Raw genomic sequence first — 22055 nt, forward strand, 5'->3', positions numbered from 1 at the left:
AACTTTCATCATCTTAATATTAGGGAAGGTCCATAGTTTGGTCATTGTTTTCAAGCTTTGCATACAGAAGTTCCCAGGTTTAAAATATCAAGCTAGAGCTGGCAGACCGTGTCTGAAACCCTGGAAAGCCACTGCCAGCCAGTGTTGACAGTACTAAGCTAGGTGAGCCAATAGTCTCACTAAGTGTAAGACAACTTCCTATGTTCCTAATAATACACACAATCTGAATTTTGTACTTGTATTGATGGAACAATATATCTGAGACATTTGTTCCCCTGTTGTGCCACAAATCAGTTTTCTAGCAGTCTTCCTCACTAATGGGTGATCCTAACACTTGCTGTTGAATTCCCAAGATAATTTAATTACAAGAAAATTGAAGGGACCCCCCCCCCACAATTCTCATGTGAGTTGATCCTAGAGGATGAACCCAAGAGTGTGAAATTTGTCAAGGCTACACAAATCAGGTGTGCATCCCCTTGCATTCTAAACTGCAAAATTTTATCAACTCCTTGCTCTGCTATTCCCCTACCTCACCAGGCAATCAGAGTATAGCCTGACTCCAGTTTGCTAGATAATCTCTACTGTGTTCAGCCTTACTTGGCTTCTCTTAAGTAAAGTTAAGATGCTGATCTTAACTGGAAAATATCCCAAGATCTAGGGACAATTCATATGCTTTCTGAATTCATGTGTTTATCACATGAGAACTATGAGAACTACATGAGATAGGAAACATGTAGCGGGGATTTTTTCTACACATAGAATCATAGAGGTGTAGAGTTGAAAGGGACTCGGAGGGTCATCTGAAGTCTAGTTAAGGAACAATGTCCCAACTGTGCTTCCCTGTTTTCAGAAGCCCATCCATACACTCAAGAGTTAAGGCAGCAAATCCCTTCATTGCAGAGTGAAGTGAATGACTAAATGGAAGATGCTCCAGTTATTTGCAGTGCAAAATCTCCTTTTTAATTGTTCACATCTTCCTGTGGCGAGCCCCGTCCCATTACAAGGGAGGTATGAGGGCAGTGGCAAAGCAATGCATGATATTGGATAGCTTCCTCTGCAACCCTAAGTATGTCTACTCAGAAATAAGCCCCTTTGAATTCAGTGGGACTTATCTCTAGGTAAGTGAGGTTAGGTTTGCACTGTGGATGCTGAGTAGTCTGCAGATAACCCAAGTAAGTATATGCAGGATTAACAGAGCCACTTTACTAGCACATCCTGCAACAGATTGACTGTCAAAATCAAGAGAATTAAGCTGTCTAATTAAATATAATGGAGGAGAAAAGAAGAACCTCTTGAACAAATATTTTTTTATCAAAATAATACCTTGAGAGTATAGGTTGATAACAGTTGTCTTTATCTTTCTCCCAAATGGCACATTTTGATAAATATTCCAGAGTGAGATAATTATACTAAAGGTCTCGAATGAACCTCTTTAAATTTAGACCATATCCCTTAATTTAGACTTAGAAATTTCTGATTTTGCTTCCATGTGCATCTTAAAAGTTATTAGTGAATGTGTCAAGTGTAGATAGAAAAAGTCTAGAGGAAAAAATGTGGATGGCTCTGCTGTTATTCAGAAAGCCAGTTGTGTCATAGAAGGGGAAAGTCACATTGTGAATATCCAGATTTTTAATCTCCATAAGCACATTCTGTAAGGAAGAGCTTCCAAAACAACATTTGATCCCTGGGTGTTCAGTGTGACTTCATTAGGAAACGGATACATTACCCTGTTGACCCTTTTGTATTTCACTCTTAAGAGCAATAAAAAAAAATGAGGGGCGGGGGAGGTTGGCTGGCTGGCTGAATAGAATGACACAAATAAAAAAGCAGCCTCTTTCAGTACTTTTGAGGGCCAGTAACCAAATGTGAAAATTGCAGTGCAGATAGGCACAGTGCACCAGAAACTTTCCCTTCATTTGGCGCATTGAAATGAATGGAGTTGGTGGAACAGAAGAATAGAATTCTTAATTTTTATTTTTTTAAAGAAGAAACTTGCCATAGGTTTGATGATTCAGTGATACTGTCTCCCATTTATAGAATTATGGCACAGTCCAGCAGTCCCCTTAGCACTTTTTTAAGAGAGCGATTCTTGCTTCAGTTGGTGACACCTCTCTTCCTGATGCAGCCACTCAGTGAAAGTTTGCATGTTAGCGACTAATCTGGGGAACCTTTGTAGCATGTATCGTCAGCATTTGCTACAAAGGTATTTTTTCTTCTCCTTAATCAGCATATATTTTGAAAGTTCTCCATAAGTCTGTTTTGTATGTCTTATCTAGGAAAAAGCATTTACATGTCTCCATATTTATTTATTTTTTTAAAAAAGAAGCATTTTGTTTGCATAGTTCCAATGGTAACTCCCATTTTACTATTAGCAGGCACAGCTGTTTGGTCTAGGAATGGAGGGCAAGCACCATCATCTCCCAATTATGAAGGTCCCTTACACTCTTTGGTATGTTTTTGACTGGTGACCTCCTTGGTGTTAGTATTTTATCTGCTGTCTACGTCTTCCATTTCTCACCCACTTTTCTAACACAGGTTTTTCCTTTTGCTGGTGATTTGCAATGTCCTTGGATTTTTCACGGTCCTTCTGACCGTTTCCAAACTAGGTGGTGTGAAACTTCACTCATAAACCATTAAATATTTGTAGATACTTCCACCCCCACCTTGTGCACTCTTAGCTGATAACTAGTGGCAAAAAACTGAACACATGAAAAATGGGGCACAAAATGCAGAATTTGATGCAGAAGGTAGGGATGCCATACATAGTACAGAGGTGCAAATTTGAAGAAGGACAGGCTGGCATTTGGTAGGGAAAAAAACAGCATTGTGTAAACGACAGTGGAATCACTGAAGATTCTAATTATGGAATACTAAAGAAATGATAAAGAGAGTTTATTTAAATGGGAGGGTAAGAGAAGTCACTCAGCATATAATTAATAAAACTTTCAACCTTTTTTTTGTGTTGTCAGCTTAGTTGAGGAGGTAAAGGATCATACCATAAACATACTTTTGATGTGCCATCAATGATAGCGAATGTACCGTATTTTTCGCCCTATAGGACGCACCGTCCCATAAGGCGCACCTAGTTTTTTGGGGGGGGAATAAAGGGGGGGAAATTATTATTTTTCCCCAGGCGCGGGGCTAGGGCGGGGGAGGCCCGAGCTTCCCCCGACCCCAGCCCCCAAGCAGGCAGCTCTCTGCAAGCCATGGGAGCCCAGCGCTGGCTCCTGCTGCTTGCGGAGAGGTCCGCGAAGCCTGGACGCGCTGATCTCAGCGCGCGCAGGCTTCAGCATGCCGGCAACTCCCGCTGCTTGCAGAGAGGTCCACGAAGCCTGGACGCGCTGATCTCAGCGCACGCAGGCTTTGGCATGCCGGCAACTCTCCGCAAGCAGCGGGAGCGCTCCCGCTGCTTGCGGAGAGGTCCGCAAAGCCTGCATTTGCCCCATAGGACGCACACACATTTCCCCTTCATTTTTGGAGGGGAAAAAGTGCGTCCTATAGGGCGAAAAATACGGTATTTATTTATTTGTTCGTTTGTTTTTTTAAAAAAACAACAACACTTAAGATAATTATAATCTCTGAGTGGTTTACATAAAAGCAATAAAAGTACAAGAACATTCAATAACATTTCATGAAAACTAGATTAAAAGCAAAACACGGTTCTGTATCACACCAATTAAAACTAAGCAGTGTAAAACACACAAAAATTAAAAATTAGGCATCTAGGAAAACTGTAAAAAAAGAAAGAAAAGCTGATAGGAAACAAATGATTCCCAGTTTGTAGAGGGGCCGACAGAGGACTACTGAGGACTTCAGGAATGGCCACATAATGCAGACTCTTGGAAAACTCAAGTTCAGCATCAGAATTTTAGTCGACTTCAGAAGTATTATGAATTATAGCACCTAGCTATTAAAGAAGCAATGCTGCTGTCATGAGGAAATTTCAGATATTATTTATTTCCAGATGATATTGCTGCAAGCATGCATAGTGTCAGTGGCTGCATTGTTCATCTGGTTCTAAGTAAATTCCAGATAACCCACTTTCTGCTACTGGGTGATTTTTGCAACTCATCAGCATGTTATTGAGGTTCTCATGGTAGGTACTTTTCATGAGGAGGTTCAGCTTTGGTTGGTGTCCTTCACCTATGCAAGACTTACCCAACATGGTGCCCTCTTGTTCCATCAACCCTAGCCAGCAGGGCCAGTGGTCAGGGATGATGGGAGTTGTAGTCCAACAAAATCTTGAGGGCACCATATTCGGCTACCCATAAGTCATAGAGTGCCCAGCAAGTCTGAAAAAGTTGACTTTGAGGTCATCTAACTGAATTGGTAATCTCAGCACAAGAATAATGTGACAGTAAGAAATAGTGATGAAGATTGCAGTTCTCTGGATTTCTTTTTTTATCTATAGCTTAGTATTCTGCAAATGGCCTTTTCCCCAGAATAGTAAAAGTGTATTCTCTTTTTCCTGGTTAGATGGTAAGAAAAAGGCATTAATATGCCAGGGATCCAAAGAACTCCTCAGCTATTTCCATGAAAAAAAGTGATGGACTTCAATTTTATGAATAATAACAAAACCACACCCCAAATACCCAGAATGCTGCATAGCAAAAGGTTTTTAAACTAATTAAAACCAAAACCAAAACATAGCTTATGGCATGGAGTAGAGAAGGGTAACGATTAAGTGCAAGTAATGTTATATGCAAGATAGCTTGCACTAAATTCTCTACTCCCTAGTATATAATAATGTAAATAAATATGTTAATATCAGCCTGGCCCAGTTTTCTTAAGGTTGCAAAGGCCTGGTTTGCATGATGCAGGAAGCCAAAATATAGCACATAGGAACAATGAGAATGTGCAGGCTCCCATAGAGAAGTTGGCAAACAATTTGCTCCACCCCAGTAAGTCTCACTATTGCAACACGCTAAGCCAAGATTTGGCTTAGTGTGTTGTCCAAACTGGGGCTAGTGGTTATGCTCTCCCTCTTCAGTAGCCATTATCTGAGCCAAAGTTTGTTCTTGGCTATGGGTTGCAGTTAGTGAGGAGAAAGCTCAACCACAAGCCCCAGTTTGGACAGCACACGAAGGCACACCTTGGCTTCCTTCAGCATGGCAGTAGAAAAGACCAGGGAGCAGTTAAGCTGCTGTGAGATCCTTTCTGGGAGCTCTCACATTTGCGTGTTGTGAACCAGGCCTGTGTGATCCACTTCAGAAGCACCCTTGGGAATTCTGGAACGAACTGCAGAATAGGCAAAGCAACACACTGCTTCACCTCATTTTGTCAGTGAAAGTTGGCCCTTGGAAGTAGCCCAGTGAAGCAGACATTAAGTTTCTTGAGAATCAATACCACTGCTCTTTCTGGCTCTTTCTGCAGTGGTAATGAGGCTGCTCCTAAGAACAGGTCAGGGTTTGTATATAAGTGTTGGAGAAGGTGAATGGCACAGCTTACCCCAGGGTTTGTTTTGGGGGGGATTGGTACATGTGTGCGTGTTTTAATCTCAGTCTAGTTGTGCAACTGATGTGATCAACCTGTTTAATGTGCAGTTGTTCTGAAAGTTATTTGGGCCCATAGCACCACAAGGAAATGGGTGGCAGCCAAATATGTTCCTTCTCACCCTTTTCTCCAGTTGCATGAGAATAATAGGCCCTAGCAATGCTTGCTGTATGTAGGTCACAGTGCACAACCTAACTAACTTTAACTTGATATTAACAGAGCCACATGGGAATAAATGAATATAGGATTGCAGCCCGGTGTATTTAAACATTTTAAATTGTCACAGCAATTAGGTATTTCTGAATGATGCAAAATGTTTCAAAACCAGAAGGTAACATATGTACTTCAGATGTTATGTTCATGAGGAATCAATGAAACTGTTTTGCCCATGAAAATGAAAGCTATCTTTTTTTTGTGAATGGAACTTGCATGGTTCCCTAGAGAAACAGTTTTGGTATTGTTTTATATGAGACAGTGGGTTGTGTCCAAAGTTGTTATTATTATTTAATTTCTATAGCATTATATATACTAGTCGTGCTTAAGAGTGTACCCATTGAAATTAATGTATATAACTAACTTGGGTCAGTTAATTTCACTGAGTCTTCTCTGAGCGGGAGTAACTTTAGATTCAACCCATAATGTGTATATAATGTACGGTAAATACAAATTCAGAAGCAGCCCACCTCTCCCCCTTCCCCTGCCTAGCATGAAGCAATAGAATTTTATTTTATTTTTAAGTGTGGGGTTCCTAATCTCTGTGGGTTTTGTCTCAAGCATTAAATGGCCCTTCACATTTGCTGATGCTTCTCTTGATTTGTTTTTCATAAACAAACAGCAAAGCCGGATTGAAGACCGCTTGGAAAGACTGGATGATGCTATTCATGTTCTCCGGAATCATGCAGTGGGGCCTTCAACTGCCATGCCCGGTAGTCATAGCGACATGCATGGCTTAATAGGGCCCTCTCATAATGGAGCAATGGGAGGTCTTGGGTCAGGATATGGGACAGGCCTTCTTTCAGCCAATAGACACTCGCTAATGGTAAGCTATAAAGATTAAACACTGCTCTTAAAAATAATAATAATAACAACAGCAACAGTGAAGTAATTAGGATTTTTTTTTACACTGTTCTTTTTTATCAGGCATTTAACTGGGGCAAAATGTAGTCATTCTGAGCTTATAAACATGATGCCTTGCTAATATTGTTGGTGCAATTAATTGGTTTTCAAACATACTCATATTATGCAGATCCATTTAGCCCTCTTCTGGATGTGTTTTAAAGACACCTATTGCTTTCATATTGCATATATTTGTGGTTGTAGAATCAACGTTTTCCGAATTGTTTGTTATTATTATTAATATCATTATTATTTATTAACTTCATTAGTCGCTTTTTGCAATGGCAACTCAAAGCAACTTACAATATTTTAAGCAAGGGACATACGTACATGCAGGCAGGCAGACATAAAAACCAGCATTTTATTTTTTTTAAAAAAGGCAATTTTATTTTTTGAGGGGAAAAAAGAGATTGAAACATGCCACCCACAAAGAAAGTCCACAGATAATTAAGAATCAAAGGCCTGGAGAAAAAGGAATGTTTTTGCCTGGCACCTCAAGTTATGTAACAATGGCACCAGGTGAATCTCCCCGGGGAGAGCATTCCACAAGTAGGGAACTACCACTGAAAAAGCCTTTTCTCATGTTGCCACCCTCCAGACCTCATGTGGAGAGGTCACATGAAAAAGGCCTCAGATAATGATTGTAGGGTTCAGGTTGGTTTGCATGGGGAGGGTCCTTGGGGTATTGGGGTCCTGAGCCAAAACCAGCACTTCGAATTTTTCTGGGGCAAAACCAGCACTTTTGCCCAAGTGAGGAGCCTGGCTGTTGAATTCTGCACCAGCTTCAGTTTCCGAACTGTCTTCAAAGGCAGCTCCATGTATAACACATTGTAGTAATCTAACCCTAACAGTTATCAAAGCATAGGCACCAGAAGTTAGGCTACCCCTGTCAACATAGGGATGGTAGCTGGGCCACCAGCTGAAGCTGACAGAGGGCACTTTGCTCCACCAAGGCCACTTGAGTCTCAGGTGAAAGGGATGGATCCAGCTGTATCCCCAGGTTGAATGGAGTGTAACCCAATTGAGAGCAGTTGCCCTACCATTCATCAGGTCCAAGGAACCACCCACTAACAGTGCCTCACTTATGTGGATTGAGCTTCAGTTTATTGGCTCTCACCCAGTCCATTACCATTGATCATGCTTTTAAAATCTGGTTGGAAGCTATCCTGTTGCTTCAGTCCTAATTATATCTATCTATCTATCTATCTATCTATCTATCTATCTATCTATCTATCTATCTCTAGCTAGCTATCTAGCTATCTCAAGGATACCTTTGGCCAAAACATTTGACTTTTTTCTTTGGACGGTGTGAATGCAAGATTCAGGGGGAAAGTACAAAGGAAAAGCGCAGTGGGTGGTATCTAAGTTCTTCTCAAAGTTGACCTACTGAAATTAATGGACCTATGTTCATAAGGTCTATTAATTTCACTGCATCTACCCTACCACTGCATATAACCCTGTACTTCCCATAGGGGTAGCCATGTCAGTCCCTGTTGGTTAACTATGTTAGCTACTTAGCAAATGGGCTGTAGCTCAGTGGCAGAGCGTCTGCGTTGCCTGCAGAAGGTCCCAGGATAAATCTCCCAACGGCAGTATCTCCAGATAGGGTGGGAGGGAGGCCCCTGCCTGGAAACTCTGGAGATCCACTTACAGTGAGTGTAAATAGTACTGAGCTAGATGGACTAACGCTTGCACATAGTCTGCAGAAGCACAACCAAGAAAGCATCTTTTGGCATCTCAAACGTTCATCATGGCATATGTTTTTGTGGGCTGCAATTCACCTCATTGGACACAAAGTTGATGTTATACAAGCAGAAGCCAACAGACATTCATGGGTAGCTGATGGGGTTTTCTACCCTCTCAAGGTACCCATGCCTGCAGTCCATGCTTGTGCTGGTTACTGAGAGGCTAGTGAAAGTTGAATCTGCATGTGCTATAAGCAGGCATGCGCTATTCAGATTCCAATGTAGCTAATGCCACTGTGCTTTGCTTTAAAAACAAACAAACAAACAAACACATTGTTCCCTATTTTTTGGAGCAACTGTCTCCTTTTGATTGTACCTTTGGGAGGTGGGGTATCTCAGCTGCACATCTACATCTCTAGTCAGTGGGTTTAATACTTGGAGTCCTTTGCACCTGAAACATAAGACAATCTATTTTCTATGAGCTGGCCCTGCATGCCTGGGATAAGTGTATTTAAATCCACCAAGGGACTGATTGCATGGTCAGCAGCCTCTTCCTACATGTTATCCTTAGCCACACAGGAACTGCTCGCAGAAAAATAACGTCCAGGGGCTGCAGCAACTTTTAAAGGGCCCCATGCAATCTGTAGAGAGCAGAATGTGCATTTCAGGTGCAAGAATCCCAAATTCTCTCTCCTCACCCCACCCACAATTCACCCAGCCCCTGGATGAAAAAATAACTTACTTGGATTTGAAATAATTTGGGGAGGGGGCATTTCCACTCTTTTTTATTATTCTTAACCATTGATTTATTTAATTTACACAAACAATTCCCGGCTACCATACACCTAGATAGATAGATAGATAGATAGATAGATAGATAGATAAGATAGATATCCCATTTTTGATTGATTGAATTTATATACCGCCCTATACCCAGGGGTTTCAGGGTGGCTCAACACACATGTTGAAAGAACAGAGGAGAAAAGGGAAATTTAAAAAGAGGGAGGGAAGGAAATCTAAATTTCTAGCTAATTGCAGATTTATGCACATATTTCCTGCACCATGCCTTTATAAAAAGCACCAGTTTCATATAAAAAGTAAAGGGAGCCATGTTGGTTCTTAAGAAAAGATTCCAAAATCCACAGGTTCCCCGCTATGGGAGCCAACCAAAAGTGCCAGAAATTCAAAGTGAGCTTTCAATTTCTCCAGAATTCTGAATTAGACAAGTTGTTACACACACAGTTGGGGTCAAGGCAGTGGTGTAGCGTGGGTTGTCAGCACCCGGGGCAAGGCAAGTAATTTGCGCCCCCTAACCCGTGGATTTGCGCCCCCTAACCCTAACCCCCAGATGTTGTGCCCGGTGCGGCCGGCCCCCCTGCACGCCCACGCTACGCCACTGGGTCAAGGGGTTCTTGTTCAGCCTGCAGCCTCCTATCTTTGAATGGAGTCTACAAGCTGACCTCCTGGCAACTACAGCAGCATATTTTTTGTACATTTCTTCATTTTTTGTTTTCCTCACCCACCTCACACCTCTCTTTTTAGAACATCTTTCCTAGTAAAGAGTTTTGAAGAACTTGAAAGCATCCCACATTTTTCTGTCTTATTTTGTGTAGTTCTCATAAAGTTATTGCACAACTGCAGTTTTTGGAGTTTCCTCATGTTCACATCAGTCTACATAGAAATCAAGGAATTATTGTCATATTGCTGTGTATTTTCCCTCTTTCTGTAGTTTGATGTAATAGACTTTCCCCCCCATGTGCCATCAAAGCCAACATATTGAAGGCAATTAAGAGATGTGATTTCAGACCAAACCTACATTAGGCATATGCTTCAGTACTGAATTTGAATTGGAGGACAGGACATTTATTGTTAGTTGGTGTACTTAATCATTTCATACAGTATTTTTTACATCGAAGTGCTGAATCTTGTTTGTACTTAACTACACACTTTGCTGCAAATATCCTACATGTTAATTGTATCTCAGAACAGAATAGATAGTGGAATAGCTGTCACTCTGCTTTTCAGGCAGAAGCAGGGAGTGGTGACGGTGAAACTATTTGTCCCTCTCTCTTAATGGCTTCTTACAGTGGAGAAAAGTCATAGCTCAATAGTAGAGCACGTGATTTACATGCAAAAGGTCCCAGGTTCAATTCTTTGGCATTTCCAGGTTAAATTGGGAAAGATTCCCTGGGGAACTGCTGATGGGCAGTGAGGATACCATTCATCTACAGCTGTCACATTATGGCCTGTTATTAGGTTGCAGCCTAGCCTAAGGTGTAGAGCAACAGCAGTACTGCCACCATACAAGTATATGCTAAAATTATGAAGTTGGTCGCTATGTATGTATGTAGAGCCCAGATCTGAAAAGGTTGAAGACTATTGGTGTAGATAATACTGAGGTTGGTAGAACAGTGATAAGTCTCCAAGACCACTTCTTCTGTAACAAGCAGACCTTCAGCTAATCTTAAAGCATGATATGAAGCAGCTTCAGATTTAGCTTCTGTGTCAGCTTCTGCTAAGACACAAAACTTTCTACCAGTTCCTTATCCATCAACCCTGTTCAAGTAGTGAGGAGAAATACTCTTTTAAGGTAAGGAAAGTTCCTTAGTCCATCAATTCTGATAAGAACTCTGCTCTTGTCAGACCAAATCCTTGTCTAGTCCAGCATTCTCTTTCTAGAGTGGAACTCAGGGGGAAGACCTGAGCACAACAGTACTCACCACACTTGTGTTTCTCAGCAACTGGCATCCAGAGGCATACTGCCTTATCCTCCATGAAATTTTCCAATCCCCTTTTAAAGTTTACAGCCAATATGCACTGTGTGAATAAGAACTTCCTTTTCTCTGTCCTGATCTTCATTGTGTTACCCTAGTTATAGTGTTGTGAGTGAGGTAGAAAACTTCTTCCCTAGCTAATTTTTTCATATCATGCTTAAATTTTACATCGGTCATGTTTTCCCTTACTGGTCTTGCCCACCCCAAATTAAAAAACCCAAATGTTGTAACCTTTCCACATAAGGAAGTTGCCTAAGCCCCTTTATCACTTTGGTTGCCCTCTTTTGCACACTTGGAGTAGTTTGAATTCAATGGGGCTTACTCCCTGGTGCATGGTTATAGGAGTACTGTCTAAATCTGGTTCCTCCACTCCCTTCAGTTCAGGAATCCTTCTCCTCTTACAGATTCCCATGTCTGCATTGACTTTCATTGTGAATAATTTTTAAAGTTACTATTTTCTGTGTTATCTTTGTATTCTATTATTCAAGATAATCAGTGGCTGAATGTATAGAAGCTCAGCTCAGGCAATCATAATTACTACTTGGATGTTGACAGTCAGCAAATATAAAACTGTTTTATAACATGAGACTAAACTGGTGGTGCCTACTTTCACAAATATCATTCAATGAATGAATTCCATCAGCAGAACTTCATGCAGGAACTTCAGCTTCTTCAATGGGACCCCCTAACCCCATGCTCCCCGAAATTAGATTGAGGAGGGGTCAGGAGAAACCCTAGAACAGCATGGGAACAGGAGAGGAGGGGTCATTCTGTCTGGCAAGATGAAATGCTTTTGCTGATGAAGCATTCAGAGGAGCACAATGTTGAATTCCATTCATTTTGGTGTTTGTCAAGTCAAGTTCTGGTTTATTGTTCATCCAATTGACCATTACAATGCACAGTAAAGAGTTTGCAGACTGTCAGAGACAGGCAAACAATCTCCAGCATAACTGGAATAAAACCAAGTATAATTAAAATCAGGTATAAAATTGCACTACAGTTACTGACATGAACTAAACCAGCAATCTCACATCTGTCAAAACCATCCAAATGACTGAATGGTCACTTTTACACTGAATAAGATAAATTTGTTGCGAGTAACTGCTGCTGAGAATGTTGTGGAAAATTTAGTTAGAGCAGGAAACCTGCCTTTTAGTACAAAAGCCGAAAGGTAGTTGTGCTCGCTTTGGCAGCACATATACGAAAAGCTGAAAGGTAGTCGATAGAGTTCCCCATGTCGAAACCCAAGGAACATCCTGTGAGGTTTTTGGGTCTGGTTGAAAGATGTACAAGAAAGCAAATACTGCGGTAGAGTCTACCGTCTGGTTCATCCCATAAATACATGTTGTTTTATGAATTTCATATAGGCAAAGAGGAACTTGAGATCCATGGCAAAATCAACACAATGATTCATTATTAATGTGCTGCTTAATCACCATTTGACAATAAAAGCAAACAAATGTCTTAAGAAAGCACACCTGCTTTTTCATTGCAGAAACTAGGTACTCACCCCTGAAAAATGTACTGCTCACAGTTCATTCCCATTGAGGGGAGACTTAATTTGATAGAAAACAAAAACATCAGTTAATTAGGTCCATTAGGCAAACTACTTCAATATTATGTATTTATGAATTGTGACCTGAGTTCTACCTGAGGCCATATCTAATAGGAGCCAGAAAAATCTATGATTCCATTCTTCCATCATAGCTCTCCAAGCTTCGTGTTTTGGATCCAAATGTGTCAATTTCCTTTAAACAATTTATTTTAATCTGGCTTTCATGGTAGAAACTGCACTGCTGATATTTTCCAGACAAGGAGCATCTGATTCAGTAAGCTCTGAAGACTATGGTTATCTTGTCATGGTTAAATTTCTGTTCCTCTATGATGAATAATAAGACACATGCAAACATCATTGTAAAACTCTACAGCTCTGAAATAACTAACATAAAATGTCCAATGGAATGGTTTGCAATCTCTTGTGCACTTACTCCTGTACTCAGTCCCAGAGAATTTGCATGTGTTTCACTTGACATGTCTGCTGAGAGTTCTAAACGAGTGTTGCCAAAATGGGAAGCCAGCCCAGAAGATCCTACAATAGGGACCAGTTTGATCTATCACTCTGGCCAGAAGTCCATGTCCAGATTATATGCACCAAAAAGAAAGGCGGGGGAAGCATATATTGGGTTATGAAGTAGCATCTTAGCAGTTTAGGGACAGCACTGAAAAATGTCAGGACTAACTCTCTGCAAGGAATTATGGTGCATTAACAGAACAGCAATGGGCTACATTCAGAACTCATTATTCCAGTTCTCCCTTTAAAAACATGTGATTTGGACCAGCTGCTCTTGGCTAAATACTTACTCTTTGCCCAGGTTTAATGCTTACAAATCAGTGTTGCTGTATGTAGCCAGCCTCCTAATTCAAATCAAGATGAAAGGCAGTGGATTTATGGCAGTTATTACCACTGAGTTTTGTTTGTCATTAAAAATGCGGAGAGAAGGACCATTTAAACAAAGGAACTCTGCAGACATTGCCTCTTAAAAGTAAAGTTAAAAGCAATGGTGTTTTGAGCACTGTATTATTAAAGGCTAGAAGTAGACCATAGGAATTTATAGACAACTACATAAATGCTTGCTTGAAATAGTCTACCCACTAGACCAGGAAGCTGGAAAGATGCTTTTTCAGCATCCTCATTCCTGACTTTCCCCAATAAAAAATATCATGAACCAGGCACGATTTTGTTTCTGCACCGTAGTTGCTGAGAATTCACACACAAAAAAGGAAATTCTGGTTTGTAATTTAGATTGCCCTCTGGTGATGTATTAGGTTCCCCTGGGATACATAGGATCTTAAGATTTGGGTTTGTACGAAGTGATTCCATGCACAAACACATACCGCATCGTGTTTAAACAATACTGCTTTTAATGAAGAAATCTGGCTCTATTAAAAGCCAGATCTGTGACTTGCAACTATTCCTGTATATCTGCTCTCAATCAAGAGAGAGAGGAGAGGTTCCATCTCTCCCCCCCCCCCAACTTCTTGGGTAGCTTTTCTTTCTCTCTCTCCTTTTTTGCATTGCATATGTTAAACTGATGCAACATGCACCCAGGGCATCACTTCAGAGAGAGTTGTTCCATAAATATGTACTTCTCTCTTATATGCCAGATGTAGCTAAGGAAAGACTTGGGGGCGGGGGGAGGGCGGCCAGAAATGTCAGCTCGGCATATAGTTCTTGATGGAAATATCTGACCCTTGAATTTGGCTTCCTGCAATGAAAGAGCAGGTATTTGTCCTCTGGTTTGTTTGCTTTCTTTATCAAATGGTGATTATGCAGCATGTAAAGTATGAAACTCGTGTGTTGATTTTGCCGCTGATCTCAAGTTCCTGTTTGCTTATGCGAAATTTATAAAATAATAAATGAACCTCAGGCACAAAGTACAGTTAACACAGTAACACCAGTGACTGGCAGGCAATTTCTTTTGGAAACATGACCAAAAAACAGAAAAAACTCTGCCAAAGACAAGCTAGTGAAGGCTTTGCAAATGCCACTCTTTGTTTCCTCTAGCAGGAGGGGGCAGAGAACCCCAGTTTCTGGTAGTTCGTAGACAGCATTATTCACTGTCTGAAACTGTTGCTTGTGAGAAAGCATCAGGGCTGCTATTTTCTTTCTGGAAAACTGGTCTAAATTTTGAAGTAAAAACACCAAGAACAAAGGAAATAGTTTTTGAGTAGAGTCAGTCTTAAGTTAGCCTTTGACCATTTGATACATTCCACACTGAAAAGGAAGTTGAAAGGGGGGGGAGAGAAATAAAAAAAAAAAATCAAGGAGGACACTGGTAATGTTTTCCACATTTGAATTTTAATACATGAAACAGGCTATAAAACTTTGGCCAGCTGCAGTAAATAAAGTAGCAGTGGGAGGTATGGACCGGAAACTTGTTCAGAATGTGCTGCTGGGAGCTGCTCTGCCCACTGTACACCTTCCTTTGTCAGCTTTGTACCTTTTGGGGGGTGGGGGATGTGGGGAAGGGGGTACATTTAAAGTAATCTGAGACATGGTCCAGAACGCAAGTTAGTTTCCAGAAGTCTTTTCTTATCAAATCACCAGCACACACTCCTATATGAATTCTGCTGCTCGTGGGAAGAAAAACCACAACAGCTTCTAATATTAATAAAAAGAAGGGCATGTGTGCAGTGCTGCTTCTCTCCTGCAGCTGCTGATTCATCTTTGGAACTCACCTTTTCCACGAAGCTTTTGCCTTAGCCTCTTAAATCCTCCCCTTCGGCCCTAGTAATCAAGGTTACCATTTGCAATCTTTGCATTTCCTTACATTCGTCCCTTGCTCTTCCATTTCTCTCTTGCCTGTGTTGTCGCTCCCACAGTCCAAATTTAGATTTCTGAGCTCTCTGGATTAGAGACCTGCCTTCCTCCTTTTCTGTTTATGAATTTCTAAAAGCAGTCCCATGTACATTGATGGCAGTGCATTCATAGAATTGTAGGGGACCACGAAAGGTTATCTGGTCCAAGACCCTGCAATGCGGGAACCATAGGTAAAGAACTCCTGGCAGATGGCCAACCAGCGTCTATTTAAAAATCTCAAGTGAAAACTTCCATTCATCAGAATAAATGATAGCTTGTACTACAGCCATCAGCTATGTATAGATATTCCTTTAACCTTGGTAGTGGAGTCAGGCGTGGGATTCCAAAGAGATCATTAGATGGTGGATTTTTACTGTTTCAACAAACTTTAACTAACTTGAGGCCATTCAGAAAGACTGCAGGAGTTACAGGCCAAAGACTCATTCATATAAGTTGGTCTGTTTTCCCTCCTGAAAGAAAGCAGCCCACTAGTCCCCAAAAGCACGACTCTTTTAGCTTCTTAATTCTGGCCTATAGCAGCTGGGCTTCCAGGACAGGATTCTGTCTTCTCCAGTGTGCAACATAAAATGGGATAGCCAGATTTTCTCACCTCCACTTCTGTGCAGGAGCAACAAACCATCATCCCTGGCTCAGATTATGTCTGAACTGGTCATTGTGTTTTCCTCCCACTCCAAACAAACCACCACTTCTAGTTGTGGTGCTCTTTGGTCGTAATGCAAAGCCAGAGATAATGCTCTGTTTCTCCAGGGTGCAAGCAGAGAGGAGCATAGCTCACGAGATCAGTGTGTATACAGTGAACCATTAACTAGGGCTTACTGTGTTGTGCAAAGGAGGCCAATATGAAAACCTTCTGCCTATGACCCTGGAGACTACTGCCAACCAACATAGACAGTACTGGACTAGATAAATGATTTGAACCAGGTATGTCTGGAGACCACTGCCAACCACAGGAGACAGTACTGGACTAGATAAACATGATTTGAACCATATATGTCAAGATTCTTAAAATGCTATCTTGCCCTCTGCTGGGCAAGTTCTCTCTCCAGTGGGAATCAGAACAGTTCCCTGTCATCAGATACAAGAGGTGAGGACTTTTGAAAGAGACTATCACAGGAATTGAGATAAGGTGTTCTGAGAGGCTTCAGTCATTGAAATAATTTAGGTGCACCCAAGTTGTCCAGGCCTTTGCTTTGTAGTCTCTGTAACATAAAAACTGATCTACCTGCAACATGGATGTTTGTCTGTGATTGCACAGGATACACTGTGAAAATAGGGCTTCAAATACACCCAAATATAAAATTGGCTGGCCCAGAAAAGTACAGCATATTTTGGGGGAAAATCTACTAAAGAAAGAGAATATTGTGGTTAGCAAGCTGATAACGCCTTTTTTACATGACAGACAGCCATTGTTCTGACTTCGGACAGCTCCTGCCACTGTACGAATATTGGACGATTTTGTTTAGAGATGTTTAAAGAGGGTTTGGCAAAGTGGCATTTGTATGATGAATTGTGAGGTATATGTTTTTCATGCCCGTGCAACGAATGTTGAGTTGCAGAAGCAGAGAGCTGGTTTGCACATAACACTGAGCCAAACCATGGCTTCATGCTATAACACACAAATCTGAGGGCTTCCCAGGGATGAGATTGCAGCCACCACACTCCTTCCCCAGTCCTCCTGCTGTGAACTAAGTCACATAACACTAAACGAGTCTCGGGATTAGCACGAATGGATCACAGCTGCTTTGTTTCTCCTGTGAGCCTGATCCTTCCATGGTTTGGCGTGGCATGTTGTCCAAACTCAGATTCTTTGTTGGCCTCCTCTGGACAAACCACAAGCTGTAAGCCTTAAAACAAGTCCTGGCAACTACTGATGGCTTGGAGCATGACAAACCACAAGCCCAGGTTCAGACAACACACTAAGCCAAACTATGGCTTTCCTGATGGCAGCACAGCAGCAGCAGGACCAGAGTAGGAACCTGTACATTTGCAGTAAGCCATAGTTTTATGTGCAAAACAGCTTATTATGCCGATTGAAAATTCTGTGAGTGGAGTTCCAAGATTGCGCTTGCATCTTCTCCCCGCATCCTTAAAAATCTGTGCTGGTGGGCTGTGGAACTTTCGTAAACAGCATAGGAGGCGCTGCAAGGGAGAAGGGAAAACCAGCAAAAAGGGGGGGGGGAATCCCTTACCCCTAACTTTCCATTCCACTGCATTCAAGCCCCTTCCACAAACAAAAGGGTGCATTTCATTCATGAAAAGGCACATTTGGATCCAGCCTGCTATGTTTGGGGGATACTGCTGTCAATTTGCCTGTTTGCTTCACATGATCGCACACAGGAAGACCACATGCTTGTCCGTGTGTTTTTAAACATCCAAATTAGATTAACTCATGGAATTTTCCGCCCTTAGGAAATAAAGTAGCAGTTGTTTTATGGCATTTGTATCAAAAGAGGGGAACAACTTAAAATCATCTTAAAGGCTGTGCCTTGTTTACTAAGTAAAAGGAATACATTGCTTAACTCTTGTCACATTTAGCATTATCACAATAATGCAAAAAGGTATTGTGACATTGCTTTTTTTTAATTGAAAAAAAGGTTTTCTTTCACAAACAATAAAACATCTTGTTGAATCATTTAAAAAGGGGCTGCAGCCAATCATTTTATATAATGTTTGAGGCCTATCTAATTTTGTAACCATTACAAATTCTGTATAATTATATCACACACTTAAAATCATTTTTGCACTATAGTGTTGATGTTTAGTATAACAGTGATAGCAGGGGATCCAGACATTATATAAAATGACACTTTAAAAAACCCAAAAACCTAATACAATGGCTTCATTCATTTGAAACTAACTAATTAGGTGTATTGTTAAAACAGTAGTATTTGGTTTCCACGTTTTAATTTAGCATTAGCCTGTGTTCCCTGCTTTTCCACACATGGATGGCTCCATTGTGCAGCTGGGTGTGTGAAAGTTATTGGAGAATAGGAAGTCTCTGGGTAACATTTCTCCAGCGCTGCCCTGATTTCTATTTCCCCTGTAGCGTAGATGAGAAACAGCTGTCTTTTGTTTAAAATGCTGTTTTGTAAAACGTCTGAATCTTGAGGTGTAGAGTTGAGGTCACCATTCAACAGGTGCTTAGAAGCAAGTGGGGAAGAAAGAGGGAGAGACAGGGCTAGCTGCATGTGTCTCTTGAAAGATATTCTTCTCTTCCTTAAGAATAAGGCATCCAGCCTACCCCATTTCACTGTTTATTTTGACTCTGTGGGTTGCGCTGGCAGGGCCATTACGTACAGCTAAACGCTAATATTCCTAATCCCGTAGCTTTTGGATCTTGAGCGTCTCCAAATTCAGCCAGTATGTAAAATGAATAATCATCTCCGTAGGAAGGAAATCATTGCTGACTTTATTTCATTGGCAGCGGAGATCGCTGCTCCCCATGCTTTGCTCGATTCACATTTTAAAGCACCGCGGTCTCCTTTCCACCTTGTGGGTTAAACAAAGAATGCCAAATCAGCCAATTTAGGTGCTTAGAGAGAGGAGTAAGTGTGTGACTGCAGCGGGAGAAAGAGGCAGCAGTCCCCATAAGATAGCCTCCCAAAGGGCAAGAAATGTCCTCAGATGTATTAAAACACTGCAAAAGTGCATGTGTTAGCTGTCTATAGGCACAAAGGAACTGCATCCCCTCCTGTGGATTATTAACATCTGTTTGTCCAGTAGGGGATGGAGCTTAGCATTGTTGTTTTTGCATCTCTAGAAGAAAATTAGTTTGAGAAGTTGGCTCTTCCCATTGAGTGGACATGTGAAGCCAAATAAAACTTCCTTTTGTGCGGAGCTCATGGGCCCGAGTTGAGCAATGTCGCAATTCTTTCAATAATAATGATGATAATACTAGATTATCCAACCCCGCCACCCCTGTTTTTTTAAAAAGAACAGAACAGGAAGAGCATAGAAAAATGTGTGGAGTGCTGCCATATTGTCTTCTCTTACAGTATGCAGAAACATGAAAATAACTCCCCCTCCCCTTGTTTATAGCTGGTTGCTCCCTCTACTTAAGACGTGGCACTGTACCTCTCTCTCTTTCGCTCTCGCTCTCTCTTGAAAGCCAAACTTCTGCTTTGCCACTTTTGGTTACGTTTAAATGGATTTTGCACATGACGACCACTTGCAGAATGCCTTTTTCATAAGCTGTTTGGAAAGCTGCTTATTACTCTGTGGTACTTTTCTGTATTAAAAAGAAAACTGTTAAACTTTGCTATTTTTTCTTGATTTAATGCTGCTCATACTGATTCTCTCCCTCTCCCCCCCCCGGGGTTACTATGAAATCCTTTCTTTTGCTTTTGATCTTATTTATAGCTAAGCCACCAGTCATATGGAAACTATTATTGTATAGCATGGAGATGAAAGACTTTGAGCACAGTTAAATAAGAGTGAATAATTCGGACCAATAACATGCACACACAGTGTGAGAACCCGATTCTGTTGGAAGTGTCCTTCGTCATTCCCTTTTTCCTTAGCCATGGAAGTTTATAAGAGCTGTGCACAAACCTGCTTTCCATCCAGCTTATACGTTTTGACAGTGTTGGGCTCATGTTAACATACATCACCTTGTGGACTGCTTGCCATCATCTTTCCTTGCCTTTTTCGTTAACACTTCTAATTGGATTCTTTTTTAAAATGGTCATCATTTAAAACGTATTAAATAGGGTGTGCATAAGGACTTACCATTGTTTTATTTGGTTGGCTGTATTCTTCCAAACGTGCATTAGTCAGTAACGGCTTTGGCAACACAGCTTTATTTTCTTGACAAGCTCTATCTTCATTGATTGCAGGTGCCCAGTTTTTCTTACGAAAAGGAGGCTGACCAGGATTGGTTTTCCAAAGTGTCTCACTTCAATAGCATACAGTATAGAGGACGCTCCTTTATACTGTCAGACCACTGATCTATCTGGCTCAGTAATATGTCCCCTGATTGGTAGTGGCTGCCCAATAGTTCAGGCAAAAAATCTTTTCCAGTCCTGCGACAATCAATCTTTTAACTGTTTCACACATTTTCACTATTAACCTAGACCAAAACATATTTAAAAACTTAGTGAAGTAATGCATTTTCCGAGGACCAACTAGCGGAGCAGTTTTTCAATTTTTAAGCAAGTTGCTTGGGTGGGAAGAGGGGACTAGATCAGCCCAGTTGCCCATCTAGTTTAGCATCCTGTTCTCACAGTAGCCATTTGGATCCCTATAGGGAGCCAAACTGCACTCAGTTCACTTGTGATTCCTAGCAAATGTCATTCAGAGGCACACTGCCTCTGACAGTGGAGGTAGAACATAGCCATCATAGCTAGTGGCCGTTGAGAGCCCTTTATTTCATTTATAATTATGATGCCCACCTTGAACACACCAAGGCTATGCTATACATCAAAACAATATTGGCAATCTGTTCACATGGTTATGAATGTACGAGACCCACTCTGAATTCTAGATTACTAAAAAGTGTAACAGAATTTTGATTCAGGTCAAGGTGTTGTGTGGCATTCAGTAGTGGGAGATTTGGTTATCCATTGATCTGATGAGATTTAGGCTGCAATTTACCTGGGTGTAGGGATGTGGGAGAAATTAATTTCAGTTTGAATTTTATAGGCAATCCTACTTAATTATCACTTCCTGAACCAAAACACACCAATCTTTCAAAATTCGCAGTTCTCTGAATTTTGCAGTGAAGTTCTCCAGCCAAGTAATGTGTACAGAAATGCATACGCTAGGGCAGTGGCTGATGAAATGTACATGCTAGTGAAAATAACATACAAAATACCACTGTTTTAGGGGGAATTGGTTTGCAAAAACGTGTGTATTAGGAGAAATTCGTGAATTTTCATGAGGACATTGTAGTTGTTGAAAACAACAGCCACAAACTGATGTGGAAATGTGGAGGACTGAATTAAAATTGGGAAATATATGAGCCATTGAGAGAAACCGAAATTTACAGATATTCTTATCCTTACCTGGGAGTAAACCAGCACTTGCTTCTGGTTAGGATTGCAGTGTTAAGACAGTTTAAAAAAACAAACAAAAACAAAGGTGCAATGTGCACCCCCCTCTTTTTTTTTGCCTCATGTTTCTCGTTGAGAATTCCAAAGCTGTGAAGATACACCAATTTCTCCCATTTGCTTTCTTTTGAGAACTGGTTTCAATTTTCTTTAAAGTAATTATACCTCAAAAGTAAGAAAACTTTTGAAGTTCTGCCCCTCAGTATGAAAAGAGTTAACTGTAAGCAGCAGCAGGGTATACTTCTCATAACTTCATAAGAAACCTTCCTCCATTGTTTTAATTTTTTGCAGCTTTTATCTGCTGCCCACAATTCAAAAACTTCAGAGTGCCCATCTGTGTGCAATAAAAGTTAACATTTGGATGAGTGTTTCTTACCACTTTTAAAGATGCGCTTTTAGGGCTAAATGGTGTGTTTTTTTCCACGTTAGAGCAAATACATTTTGCCTTCCTTTGATATGACAGATACTGGCAGGGTAATTGAAACTGGAATTTAACACTCTGAGCCTGTCAGGTATAATTGATATTTCACGGGGAGATTACGATTCAAAGACACCAAAA

General features: G+C 41.0%; 1 protein-coding gene across 16 annotated transcripts in view; it reads left to right on the forward strand.

The window, feature by feature from the left end:
• TCF4 (transcription factor 4) overlaps positions 1–22055 on the forward strand; it is a 340129-nt gene that overhangs the window by 295612 nt on the left and 22462 nt on the right. For 13 of the 16 annotated variants that reach the window (XR_014012865.1, XM_081212857.1, XM_081212856.1 and 10 more), the window contains 2 exons: positions 2373–2449; positions 6329–6532. Coding sequence is in view for 15 of the 16 variants with exons in the window: in XM_081212857.1 (XP_081068983.1) it covers positions 2373–2449; positions 6329–6532 (281 nt within the window). In the remaining variant the exon portion in view is untranslated. The remainder of the gene's footprint in view (positions 1–2372; positions 2450–6328; positions 6533–22055) is intronic. The other 3 variants (XM_081212853.1, XM_081212855.1, XM_081212852.1) reach the window with 1 other exon arrangement.

This window comes from Podarcis bocagei (genome assembly GCF_964188305.1).
Source record: "Podarcis bocagei genome assembly, chromosome: 11".
NCBI lineage: Eukaryota > Metazoa > Chordata > Lepidosauria > Squamata > Lacertidae > Podarcis > Podarcis bocagei.